Raw genomic sequence first — 14,113 nt, forward strand, 5'->3', positions numbered from 1 at the left:
TGTAGTGGACATGAGGAAACAATACAAAGAAAAAAACCTTTAGGATGGAAAGATGGAATTAAACTGAAATGTGTGGGGGTGTTTTTGTTTTTAATAAGTGTATTTTAAAATCAGTGTCTAAAATATTTATAAACTGAGGTAGTTTTCCAACCAAATAATTTCATGTACATAACATTTTGCTAAAATAAGAATTATTTTTCAAAAATGTGCTCCACTCCGTTTTGCTTTTTTTTCCCCTTGGAAGCTTGCTGTCCTCGAGCTAAGAGGCACGTGGTTCAGTCGCATTCAATAGGAAGCCCGTTTTAGCGAACAGTGGAGGTTGTGACTGCCCAAAAACATAAACGTGTCCACACTGAGGTGAAGCCATTGTGGGTGTATCGTGTCAGTGAGGTTCCGCTTTCACTGTGCGCGCTCTCGTGTGGCTCGTGCACTTCTCGGCAGGCACGCGGGGACAGCAACACTTGTCAGTGGATCACATGACATGACAAAGCAGCTAGCTACTTCCTCTGTAGACTGGTCGCCAAATTCACATCCAGACGGCCGCAGAGACTGCGACTACCGTGTCATCCAAGATGCTGGCCCTCATAAACAGGCTTTTGGACTGGTTCAGGTCCCTGTTTTGGAAAGAAGAGATGGAGCTGACGCTGGTGGGACTTCAGTACTCCGGAAAAACCACATTCGTCAATGTGATTGCAGTAAGTAGCTAGCAGACAAGCAGTGTCAGTGCGGGCCCAGGCTAATACCTGGGAGAGGCTGTGGACGAAGCGTAAATACAAATTAAGTCTAATGACCACAACGTTTATCTGTTGTTGTTCCAAAATACTTAAAGTGTGGGTCCATTTTCAAAACTAATATCGTTGCGGTACTAACACTGTATTTGACTCAGTTGTTGTTTGGCTAACTTAGCTAGAGTGACGAAGTTCTTGGTATGACTGTGCGCTTACTTGTGAAAGCGGTCATGTGAACGGTGTTGTCACGGCTCTGTAATAGCTGCCGGTGTGTCAACATGTACGATGTGTACAGGACACGGACCACTAGTTAACTTTGTAAACAGTCTGTGTGGTCGACGTCATCTAGCAAGAGAATATAGGCGGAAGAGGCCTGGAGCCATCGCAGCCGCAGGCTGCCAGCTACCTGTGTTATTACAATCAGCGGTGGATATGAAGGACCTGAAATACATACTTGAGTAAAATTACAGATATCGTACCAGGAAATGACTTCGATTGAAATTAAAGTCACCAATTAGAATATTACTTGAGTAGAAGTCTTAAGTATCCGATGTTTACTGTATTTATGTATCAATACTAAATTTATCAAAGTAAATGTACATAAGTACAAGTAACCTACGTTTAAGAAAAATGGCAATAAAGTCACCTTGTACCTTGTAAATGCTGGTAATAAAAAAGCAAGAAGTCAGAATTTTTAGGACTATAAATGACTTATTGTTTGTAACATGTAAACCACCTAAAAATTAGAGAATGCATTACATTTAAAGTAGGGCTGGGCAGTATGGCCTTGAGATAATATCACAATATTTTTGGGCCATATCACAGTACACGGTATACTGTATATCATAACCTTTTAAATCTCCTCAAAAGCTTCATAAATGTATAAATAAACCGGGCAACTAAACCAAATGGCACAATATGACGGAATATGTAGATATTGATACTGTGACAATATTTTATGGATGACAATTTGTATTTGGACAAAATATTAACACAGTGAGATTTTTGATTATCATCAGTAATGTGGATTAAATGACTTGAAAGAAAAAGAAAATGACATCGCTTTACTGCAGCCTTTAAAATCAGGAAAAGACAACACTTGTTTCATATCACAATATGACGATATCCAAAATCCCAGATGGTATGTGGTCTCATATCAGGGTAACGATATGTATCGTGTATATTGTGGAGCCCTAATTTAAAGATAAACAAGGTGTTTCTTACAACTAACAGGATTTAAAGAACAAAATCCAGATTTCATTTCCTCCCATCGTCTCATTCGTACGTCCATCCCTTCCTTCGCTATTTTGTAGTAAGTAATATGCTAAGTAGGGGTTGACTGATATTGTTTTTTCAGGGACTATAGGATAGGATTATTAGTAGTTAATGAGACCGATACCTGATATTTGAAATCAATTTGCATTTACAAAAAAAATGAAAATCTTTCTGTCAATATTTAGAATATAATAAGCTCCAACAAAAAACTTTGTTTAAATACCTTTGGCAAATGTTTAAATCAAAACTGAAATGTTCAACATGTACAGCAAGTTCCCAGCAACTTTTTTTTGTAAAGTCAAGTAAAAATTTAACAAAAAAATGAATAAATGAAAAAAAGCTCCCCAAGCTTTTATAAAGTAAAAGTTCAACCTATGCTGACACTTTGTTTGCACTTTTTAATTTTATTGGCGATCATTAGATTAAAATACCTATACAGGAATACCAAATATCTGTCCCAATAATCATCCAGGCCGATAGTCTGTTGACCGTTAATTCTCAGGGGAAATGTAGTGGGGTAAAAGTATACATTTTATTTAGGACATGTAGTGGAATAAAAATGAAAGACGACAGAAATATAAAAACACAACTAAAGTACAGATACACCTAAAGTACTGTAACAAAGTATTAATACTTTTTTACATTACACTACTGATTAGAATAATAGATGTATGGCTAGATCTGCTTGTAATATTATATGTCAAGCCTGCATAACTGAATTAATTATTTGAGTTACTGTTTATACCTCTTCCTATTAGAAATATGAAACTGCTGTTTTGTGGTCTATATTTATGGCACATTGTTATATAGTGTTAAAACTTTATATGATACCTTCTTTATTTGTTTGACCTCAATGAAAAATCTGATCGTACTTAAAATAACCTTAAAATCGCCTTGAAAAGGGGAAGTAAATATAGCTATTGATCTCAATGTATGTTTACTTCATATCTAATTTTTGGGTTTACTTAAATTTCGCTGTATTTACTTAATTTAACATTTAGTTAATGAAGTTGTTGCAACTGATTAATGACAAGTGGAACTACTTTGTCCTTTTGTAAGTCTTAGCAACTTCAGTGAACTAAGTTAGTCTGACTTAAACTGGTCACCACAAAGAGGATTTTGCCAATAATGAAGTTATGAGATATGCAAGTTCTGTTTTGTAACCATATCTAAGAATATACAAATATGACTGGTTAGTTTGCAATCAGCACAACACCACTTTATAGCACAGGAAACTTGGTTTACCAAAGTTGCTAAAAGAAAGATTGTCAGATTTGTGACACTTGTCAGATTTTACGGTTTGATGTTTGATGTTTTGATGTTTATCTTGCTCAGTCTGCTTCAGCCTTGGATGGGTGTGGGGTTATATTCTGTGCTCCAGTGTTGTTTATGTCTGTGTTACTAGTTTACAGATCACATTGCAGTTTTAACAAGTCAAGTCAGGCCACAGTTTTCCTTCTTTCCTGGAGTAATCTCAAGTATAAATAATTTTTCCGGGTCTGTTGAGGTCGTGTCAGCTGATTTGTGATTAGTGAACAAAGCTACCCTCGCTTTCCAAGACTCTTGGACTGGGCCCAGGCCGTGCATGAGCCATTGAAAGGAAGGCTATTAAAGTTGTCTGGCATATTTGAATTTACTCCAAATCTTTTCCATCAAAGCAGGTTGCACTTGTTTTCGAGTGCAGCCGTACCGCTTTTAGGTTAAATGCATCGTGCGGCATTTTTAATCCTGTGAAGTGGTTGGTTACAAAGCAGTGGTTGGTTGCAAGGAAAAAGAGGGAACAGTCATGATTAATGTGCATGTCAGTTTTCCCGCCTCATTAGTTTATGTATTATGATGTAATGCTATCTTATACCAAACGAGCAGCTGCTGGACAGAGCCGCGATCTGTTTGGACACCAATAAAAGGAAAACTAAAGCGTATATTTAGATAAAGAACGCAAGAAGGGTCATATTCCGTGTGTTTTTGATCCGGTGGAAGGATTTATTTAGTCAAAGTTGCAACAAAGTAATAATATGTTATAGTGTGATTTGCTTGCCTCATGACTCAAATACAACTGACACCAAAGTTTTGCTCCAATGCAGAATTCAAATGCTGTCACTGACTCATGAGCTTCCCTTCTTTTAGAGGTTCCTGGGTTTGATGCAGGAACCTTGATTGGAAGCTATGTTGATGCAAAGATGCCATCATCTTAATGTGATTCATGGAGTTAAAAGACAAGTGTTCCAATTTTGGCTAAAAATGACCTCAAATGACCTGTAATCAAATAATTTCTGTTTACTCTGACCTCATGCACAGAAATGATTCACATCTGCAAGGTTTTCCATGTGCCTTCTCCACAGGATGAAACAGGATGGACTTTGCATGTAGAGTAGTTTTGATTTAGTGATGTAAAGACACTGTGCACAAATATTTGATTTTAACAATTTAAGATTAGTTTATAAAATATGTTATGTTATAAATAAAAGTACCAACATTTTACACAAGCTAACAGGATTAGCAAATAAATCAATCCTTTTAAATCCCCTTTTGAATACAATGAAATAATTTACTTTACTAATTTACTTTACTTAAATACTTAAATAGTAAGTAATGGCATAATATAATAGTATTGTAACATTTTGTAATAATAAGGTATTGTTATATAATTAAATAAATCAAAGTGGAACCACTGATGCTTTTATTTTGAAGGACCCACTTCATCTTAGGCAGGAAGTGTTGATGTTTGTGCTGTGAACTTGAACTTGAAGTTTTAGATGTTAGCAGTTAGCAGAAAGTTAACCCTTTAAATCCTGAGCAAACTGTCTCTGTTTCTTCCAAAAAAATTGAAAAAAGGCAATGAGCAGCTTAAGAAGAAATGACCCAAAAATAAGAACGGAATAGGTAAAAAAAAGTATGAAAAAGATTACCTGAAAAAGAAAGAAAGGAAAAAAGAAAGCTAAAATAAGGTAACCTGGGGAAAAAGTGCTTAAAAATGATTTTTGAACATAATTTTCAATTTAAAAAATTACAACTATAAATAAAGCTGTGACGCTTTCTCTAGCTTATTTTTTATGTATTTCTAAATCAACTTATTTCATGCAATCTCTGGGGCATTTCTGGTTTAGTTGCTCATTGCCATTTATTCCCATGTTTTTGAAAGAAATCAAACAATCACCAACTTCATATTTTATTTTCCCTCTGCAGTACTCATTAACATGCCTCTGTCTGTCTTCCATTCGTCCCCCTGCAGTCAGGCCAGTTCAGTGAAGACATGATCCCCACAGTCGGCTTCAACATGCGGAAGGTCACTAAAGGCAATGTGACAATAAAGGTAGGCTAACGAACAAACATGCCTACTGAGTGCTTTCACTGTTGAACTGAATGCCATGCTACTCTGGAGCAGTGCCAGCCCTCAGCCCTCGGCCTTCAGCCTTCAGCAGTCTGCACTGGGGAGCAGTAATGGTGCAATGAGGGCTTTAGAAAGGGAAGGAAATGGTGCGGAGGCCTCTGTCTTGCTTAAGAGTGTATTTTTTTATTCTGCACTTTCTCGCCTCAGATATGGGACATAGGTGGACAGCCTCGCTTCAGAAGCATGTGGGAGCGCTACTGCAGAGGAGTCAATGCTATTGTGTAAGTTTGTGGACATTACAAAGTACAGCACGTGGCCTCTGTGGACACAGATGTACTGTTTGGCTTCCAGAGGTCGCTGGAATCATGGGAGCCTGAACAGAAAGTATAGACCCTTTTAGGGCCAATGTGACGGTATTAGCTGGAGGCAAAACAAAGGAAACTGTCCGGAAACACAGGTCTCTTAATCTCCTAATAGACCCTGTTAGGGAAACACTGGTGTCTTAATACACAGATGGCCAGCACAGGGTTGTAGGCTACACTGGAGTCTAAAAATGTCATCTTGTTGTGTTGTTGGGTGCCAGAATAGAAGGAATCATGGCTCAAAACTGACATTTTCTCACATATCAGCCACCACAGCCTGCTCACAAAAACGAAGATACAACTGTTATTAAATGGGATAAATGGAAAGGACTGACAGAGGCGATCATCAAAACCGTAGACTGTACATAAAGACTTTTGTTTCGGCTTCACATTTGGGGAGCTGTCATGCCGTCCATCTTTATATACTTTCTACGATCAGAACAGATACACGTGTATCACTTAAACGGTTTCCTCTGTTTTGTTTTGCTAAAAAAGCTAATGTTTGTCCAATTCACTAAAACGTTCGTGTTACAGGGAAGTTTATCCCTCTTAATACCTCATCAATTTCTCATTAGGTGGGCATGATAACCTTTAATACCCATAATATTATTCATCCCGACCAGGGGTCGACCGATACCGGTTTTTCAGGGCTGATACTGATACTGATTATTAGTAGTTGAGACGACTACTGATATTATAAGTTTTCTTCCCAGAATGTTTTTCTCTATAAACATCATCAAAATGTTAAAAGGTTATTTTTTTATTTAGAATTTGGAATATAACAAACTCAAAACTTTGTTTAAATGCTTTTAGCAAATGTTTAATCATATCTGAAACATTACAAAAAGTTCCCTGCAACTTTTTTTTAGAAAATAAAGTCAGATGAAAATTTTAATAAAAAATGAATACATAAAAATAGCTCCCTGAGGGTTTATAAAGTAAGAACCTCTCCCGTGCTGATGCTTTGTTTGCACTTCATAATTCATTGATTTTATCGACAATACGTAAAGTAAAACGGCAATACATATAATCAGCAAAATGCCAAATATCTGTCACAATAATCAGCCAGGCCAATAATCTGTCGCCCCCTATAATCCCTACAAAAGCATGTATTTTTACCTTAATGTGAAGTGTGCGCTGCATTGTCTGCTGTCCTGTCCGCAGGACTCAAAACTCAGTTACATCGTGCTTTTCAAGCCCTGAACGTGACCGTTTAACACGCAGTTACAGGCATCCAAGCACTTATACGTCCGTCAGTTTGTCTTGACTGCACAAACCTGTTTTTTTTTAACAGCGAAGTGTAAATGTGCGGCTTCAACCTTCAACAGTCCAGTCAAATCACCCGTCCTCTGAGCGAAAACATACGAGTCGGCCAGTCTGGTCCTGTTGATCACTGTTAACTTAATCAAGTAACGTGCGGCCCCAGACAGTCACTGACCCTTGCTATTCTTTCTCATGTATATATTGTTACTGTGGCTTTGCACACAGATGTATGCTCTTTATTTTTAACGTACTTACTGGATGGTACATTGTAGCATATGCACAGTTTTATAGTTTTATTCACGCACTTTACACAGCCAGCACATTACCCTTATTTTAATTTAAATTTGCACAGATCAGAGCTGAGTGTACTTCACATTCACGTTTACACGCTTAGATACTGAGCATATTTATTGATATACCTTTTTAAAGATCTTAATATTTACATACTGTACCAATGTTTGCTCTTACTGTATTTCTATTTTCTATTCGTAATTCTTATTTACTGGTACTGGTGCTTATTCCTACTGCTGTAATTCTCTCTGCAGGCATCAAAACGATTGTAACAAACCTTAATTTCCCCCGGGGATCAATAAAGTATTTCTGATTCTGATTGTGATTCTTACCTGACATATTCAGAGACAGTCGTATATATATATGTTTTTTTTTTTTGGTCATTTTCAAAAACAAACCAAGAAAGCTTACTAGCTAACATCTGTAGATAATTTTTTTTGCCTCCAGCTAAGCCCAGCCCACCAAAAAGCATTATAGCGTTGACTAACAGTAAAAGAGTCTTAATGCAGTACAGTGTGTTTACATTTTGTTTCTCCATGTAATTGTGTTACTGCATGTCATAATAAGAGCAGAAATACCTGGTTTTCACTTTTGACTTTTGATGCATGTATTTTAACGCTACCAATCTGTTGTGTTTTTTTCCTCCTTACAGTTACATGGTGGATGCAGCAGACCGAGAGAAGATAGAAGCTTCCAGAAATGAACTGCACAACCTTTTAGACAAACCACAACTACAAGGAATTCCTGTAAGAGGACACTTGTGGTCTCTGGCCCCAAACTTCCTGATGTTGCAGCCTCACCTTGCTCAGCTCATCACATTGATTTCTAAAGGGTCTTGTGACTCTGATCATAAGCAGGAATCAAACTCATAATTAGTCATCGCTGCAACTAAAAGCTCGCGGTGACTCAGGCTGGATCAAACACAGAGTGGTCATTTGAGGCCAAGCCAGCTTTTTTTTTTTTTTAATGAGATTTTAACATCCAAGCAGGCAGGATAATTGACTTGACAGGGCTTGATTTGATATATTGATAGGCTTCCAGCTGCTGTGACTCGACACCACACACACACACACACAAACACACACACACACACACACACACACACACACACACAGAGTGTATTTTTCCCTTACAGTAAGGATTCTGTGATGGACAAAGCACATTGCTGAGAGAAATGGTTTAAACTGTCTGACCACACTGTGGGATAATGCTGATACATTGCTGTTCGGGATATTGATCAACTCTTTCTCTCTTTTTTTTGGTAATCTTTCAGGTGCTAGTACTGGGCAACAAGCGAGACCTGCCCAACGCACTCGATGAGAAGCAGCTCATTGAAAAAATGTGAGTCTCTTTGTTGATAATCCTGCACAAACTCCAGAACTTACTCAAAGTTTAAGTATTATATCCAGTCATAAATACTGCGTGATAAACCAGTGTCAAGAGGAGTATTAGTCAGCTGCAATACATTAAATCATACACTGTAAGATCAAAAATATGTGCACATGGGTATCCACATTCCTGTGTTTAAACTAAAATACTTCAGTAATTTATAACTATTCCCAGAGGAATAGATGCTGCTGGCAGCAACATATTTATGCAATAGTTTTCAAATGACCCATCACAGACTTCCAGCAACACAGTGGATGAATCATTGACTCGGTCAGGAAAACAGTTTTAATTTAGCGATATCTGAAGGTAAAGGTGAAGTGTGTAACACAAGGACACTCAACTTTGTTTGGAGGGCACTTTTCAAAATAAAAGGAGGCCAGGGGCCATTTGCAGGAGCTCCATACATGCTTTTAGGATTTAAGGACGTTTCTAGGATTTTGAGGACAGTTCTATATTTTTGGGTTGTTTCTAGGACTTAAGAACATTTCTAGGGCTGTAGGATTTTAATAGGATTTTAGTACAGTTTTTAATATTTCTGGGATTTCAGGATGTGTCTAGGGTTTTTGGACATTTCTGGGGTTTTTGGACATTTCTAGGGTTTTTGGACATTTCTAGGATTTTAAAATGTTTCGCATCAGTAACCGTTTAACCCTTTGAAACCTGGATCAGCATCAGTTTTCTTGTGCTGTGTTTAGTTGCATTTCACAAGCATTTAAACATCTAAAAGCAGAGAAAATGGGTTTCTTAAAAAAAAAAGGTATATAAAGGCAACTGACAGCTAACCCCAAGAAATTTCCCACAAAATGGAAAAAAAGAAGTAAGATGTAACAAGTAATGTTTTTTTAAATCCACGTAAACACAAGACTAATTGTAATTTGTACTCAAAGGTTTCATGTTTCCTTTTTTCAGGAATCTATCTGCCATTCAGGACCGAGAGATCTGCTGCTATTCTGTCTCCTGCAAAGAGAAAGATAATATAGGTAAGAACACTTGAGAGTTTCAATTATTCCACATGCAACAGGTGCAATTTATTTAACCCTTAGAGACCGCATGGCACATTTTATGTGCGTTTCATTCCTCTTTTTTTAAATAATTTTGGCTGTGTTCAGGAATTTGACATACACTTTGGCAAGATTGTGTGTTTTTGTTTAATCTTGGGATTTCCAGCTCAGCTCCTACAATAAGCCTAAAATACACCGTGGAAACTAAATTGTTACATTAATACTGTTAAGTGGAAAAAAATGCTCCCTGAAACCCATTCAAACTGACATTTTTGACACTACATCCATCAAAGCATAAAAACAGGCACTGTCTTATTCTGGGCTTTAATTTATGTAATTTATTCACTTTTATTATTTACATATTTGTCATATGGAGAAAATCCATGCTTTTTCCACTGGGTGCACTGTCACAATCAATGTTGCTGCAGATCAGTGACATATTGCAGACTGTGATTTAAAAAAAAAAAAAAAAATAAATAAATAAATAATGTATCTATGATTAGGACTAATGGTTAAAAACATAAACTCAGTGAAAGCAGAAAATCATATTAATGTATAATACTTTTTATAGCCTGATTTGAAAGTGCATTCTGTGTGCAGAGCAATATGTGTGTGAGTATTTGACACTGCACAAAAAAATAATATTTTTATTTTTTTATATTTTTTAAAGCTTGATTTTGAAAAGCGCATTTTGTACGCCAAGCAATACAAGTGTGTGTGTAATATTAAAGCGGGCATATTAACCCTAACGGTGCGTACCCACCAAACGCGATTAAAAATGATCGCGCCTCAAGATTACATACAAAGTCAATGCAAAGACGCGATTTGACGCCTCATTTTGCCGGGCGACGCGATGGACGCGATTGCGCGGCGCGTTGGACGCGTTGGACGCGAAATTCGTGGCGCGTCCAACGCCTCGCGTCCAACGCTCGAGTTGAAATAGGTTGAAATAGGCGACAGCCTATCAGCGTTGAGATCGTCATCGACGTGCTGACGTATGGACGTCCTGGTGTTCCCTCGCAAAATCTAACAAACCGCCAGAAACAATGGAGGAGCAGCTTATCGTCGCCGTCACCGCTCACCCAGAGCTGTACGACAGTTCCTGTCCCTTGTTGCAGGAGACGGTGGAACTCGCCGAGCTCACGCCGCCTCCGTAGGGTAACATGCACCCAGAACCGACGTCGGCGTCTAGCCCGCAGACAACGCTGGGAACTTCTCCAGAGCAGGTGCAGTGCAGCGATCGTCAACGAGAGAATGAAATGGCGGAAGAAATGTTGTTGTTTGGGCGGGCTCAACGCGCGGCGCGATTTCGTCGCGCGTCGAGTCCCATTTTGGGGTTTTTGTACGAGCGTCAAAACTGGAGCGTCCGGCGCGACGCGATTTCATTTGAGGCGCGATGAAATAATTTTTATCGCGTTTGGTGGGTACGCACGGTAAGGGTTAATATGTAGGCCTGCTGAAGTTATTAAAATGTTTTAATACCCCCCCCCCGGTTTCAGATATCACGCTGCAGTGGCTCATCCAGCATTCAAAGTCACGGAGAAGCTGAAAACGAAGCCCCGCCTCCCCGCGCCTCGGCCGCAGCTCTGGCCTAAGCCCCGCCCCTCCCTCCCTAATGGTCACGGGACCTCGACAGCCATCCTTCTCCACTGCCTCTGTGAAGTAATCCAGCTATCTGCTCACTACCGTCACCACCTGCATCACTCAGTACACTACCATAGATGTGCAGCCCCTGTACAGCACCACCGCCCTCCCAACTATCCGGAGTCTTGAAAACTTGTCAGTACTGTGCTAGAAGGTGGATTGTCCATACCCATCATGCCTTATCGACGCTCATTATGGACATGCTTTGTGTCTTTAATTTATTTTATTTTATTTTTTTTTTGCTTGTGTTCCCTTCGACAAGCATCTAAAGACGTTATAGTGTGCTTTTTTTTCCCCCGGCGACACTAAAACAAACCTCCTTTAATCACACATTTAAACATTTCTGTTGCTTGTCCACACCCGGTGTTTACGTGACGAGGTCGTGATTGTAGTTTTTAAGGTATTTGCCAAATGATGACGGTAGCTCGTGCTCAATACTTTGAATTCCTGATCACAGCGTAGCCTGCATTTGATTTGCCGGCGTATATCTATTTTATTACTCAAGTCAAAGTTTACACATGATGTAATGACGCATCCAAGGTGAGACTGTGAGCGGTTGTGGTGTCTGAGGCAAAATCCGAAGAGTTTTTTTTTTTTAAAGTGCCTTTGGCTCAGCGAGTGTTCCAATCAGACAGTTGTTGCCCAACGCGACTCCTAACCCACTATTATAAATTGGTACAGACACAGCAGAAATCCCTTGATTACACTTAACCCCCCTGACAATCCCGTTTTATGTTCCGTAATCTCATAAACACATCATGATGTCTGAGAAAAGACGATGAAAAACGAGGAGTGATGCAAGGTCAATGAGAAAATGTTACATTTGGGTAATCTGAATGCTGTCTCACCTGTAGCCGGTGACACTTTTATGTAGCTTGAAACTTTTTTCTTGCAGTTTCTCAGGTTGTTAAAGGATTTTTTGTTTCTTAAAATTGTCTGATCGCGGTATGGGTGTGCCCGTGAATCTGTTCCACAATCCCTGTTTAGTTGCGGGTTGGATAACAGAAAGCCAGTGTTAGTCACGATGACGGAGCTTATACGGAGAACAGAAGACTCCTTTAGTTCAAAGCGTTGGGTGCTTGATGTCAACCATGCCTTTGCCCACGCCCGTGTCTGGGTCCTAATGTCTTTTCGTGGAAGCCTTAGCAGCCTAAAGACAGCGCTGTGTTCTCTGTATTGAATGATTTCCTTTCAGCGACAAGACAATTATTTCTCCCGGGTTTGATCTCTGTATATTAATCTGCTCCTTGCTTGGCCAGTGCATCTTGATCTTTTTTTTTGTCTGTGTGTGTGTGTGTGTGTGAGTGTTGCTGGATCAGGGCGAGTTATCCCCTCTGCTACGGCGCTGTATGTTCACAGCTTCTGCATCTCACCGTCACGTTTTCTACAAATCCACCGCGCGTTCTGTCACCTCACATGTTGTTCTGTGTCTGTTGGTGATCGTCGTAAACCTCCTCCCCAAAAAGTGTCGATTGTTGGGACCACAGCAGCAGTGAGGGGCTGTAAAAAAAGATTTAAAAAAATTTGGGTGACTGTGTGGGTAATTTGGGGAAAGCTTTGTTACCTGTGTAATAATATAGCCTATTTGCAATTTGTATGTGCATGTGCTGAACTTATTCACATTCAATTGCAGACTTTGTAAATAAGATTAGCATTTTTATTCCAACAATGAGCTCCTGTAGATGTCATGCATTCTTTCCCTGTGATTGCTAATAAATTTGTTTTTATTTTTAAGGATTTTTCAAGTGTTGGGGTCCAAATTTCTTTCAAAAAGAGTCATTTTAGTTTGTCACCACTAGGTGGAAGCAGGGGACTGTGGGAAGATGATGGGAAAGGATGCGAGCTTCAGAGTCTTTACACTCTGTAAACCTGGGATACTCTTTTTGTTTTGCTTGATGGCCACTTTTACGAAAATAACAGGAGGCAGCAGCCACATACACGTTTCTGGGATTTTAGGACATTTGTAGGACTTCAAGATATATGTAGGGTTTAGGACCTTTTATAGGGCTTTAGGACTTTTCCAGGATTTAAGGGTGTTTCCAGGTTTTTAGGGTGTCTCAGGATGTTTCTTAGATTTCAAGACATTTCTATGATTTTGGGAAGTTTATAGGATTCTAGGACATTTCTAGATTTTTAGGATGTTTTGAGGGGTTTTTTTGCATGTCTTAGGACATTTGTCAAATTTCAGGATATTTTTTAGGATTCTGGGACATTCCTTGGATTTCAGGAAATTTTAGGATTTTAGGACCTTTCTTGGATATGGGGAAATCAGGATTTTTGTGCTTTTCTAGGTTTTTAGAATGTTCCACGGATTTCAGGACATTTTTAGAAATTTAGGATTTTCCTAAGACTTTGGGGATGTTTCTAGGATTTCAGTAGCCTGGCAAGACCATCCTGATCATGTGAACTCAAAATTCTGTTTGTCTTTCTATCTCAGTCTGGACTTTCTGCAAACCCAAACAAATTTCAGTGGGCGGAAGTTACTTGCTTTGACAGACAGACTCCTTCAGCCAATCCTGATGTTAGCATTAACGTCACCTCCTACACAAATATGTTGTCGGTCAGACAGTAACAATACGTATTCAGTTTGTTTAAATTTACCCTGTGAGTGTGAATAGCCAAAAGACTATGAACATTGTATCTGTCTGGGGGATCATCTTCATCACCAACAGAGCCAGTTGATAAATCAAGTTTTTGCCATATCCAGTCAGAAAAACGACGAAAAAGTCCTCTGAGAAACTGTGAGTAATTCCTCTTGTTGTTGTTTAATTGTTGATATCGACTCTATTGATGAATCAACTTCACTTATCGCTATGTTTACTCTACTAA

At 38.9% G+C, this 14,113-nt stretch overlaps 1 protein-coding gene across 1 annotated transcript; it reads left to right on the top strand.

The window, feature by feature from the left end:
- The first annotated feature begins 482 nt into the window (after positions 1-482).
- On the top strand, positions 483-13,021 carry LOC121952323 (ADP-ribosylation factor-like protein 8B). The gene is made up of 7 exons (XM_042498917.1): positions 483-695; positions 5,236-5,316; positions 5,542-5,615; positions 7,903-7,996; positions 8,524-8,591; positions 9,549-9,619; positions 11,140-13,021. The coding sequence occupies exons 1-7, from the start codon at positions 573-575 to the stop codon at positions 11,187-11,189; spliced, it is 561 nt and encodes a 186-aa protein (XP_042354851.1). The 5' UTR covers positions 483-572; the 3' UTR covers positions 11,190-13,021.
- The last annotated feature ends 1,092 nt before the right edge of the window (positions 13,022-14,113 follow it).

The sequence above is a fragment of the Plectropomus leopardus genome, chromosome 2, assembly GCF_008729295.1.
Source record: "Plectropomus leopardus isolate mb chromosome 2, YSFRI_Pleo_2.0, whole genome shotgun sequence".
Lineage (NCBI taxonomy): Eukaryota > Metazoa > Chordata > Actinopteri > Perciformes > Serranidae > Plectropomus > Plectropomus leopardus.

What these genes read in the sequence shown, in the direction of transcription:
- LOC121952323 (XM_042498917.1), top strand. Translation starts at nt 573, where the DNA reads ATGCTGGCCCTCATAAACAGGCTTTTGGACTGGTTCAGGTCCCTGTTT. An exon ending in CACAACTACAAGGAATTCCT is followed by an intron (nt 7,997 to 8,523) that starts GTAAGAGGACAC and finishes GTAATCTTTCAG; the next exon opens with GTGCTAGTACTGGGCAACAA. An exon ending in AAGCAGCTCATTGAAAAAAT is followed by an intron (nt 8,592 to 9,548) that starts GTGAGTCTCTTT and finishes TCCTTTTTTCAG; the next exon opens with GAATCTATCTGCCATTCAGG.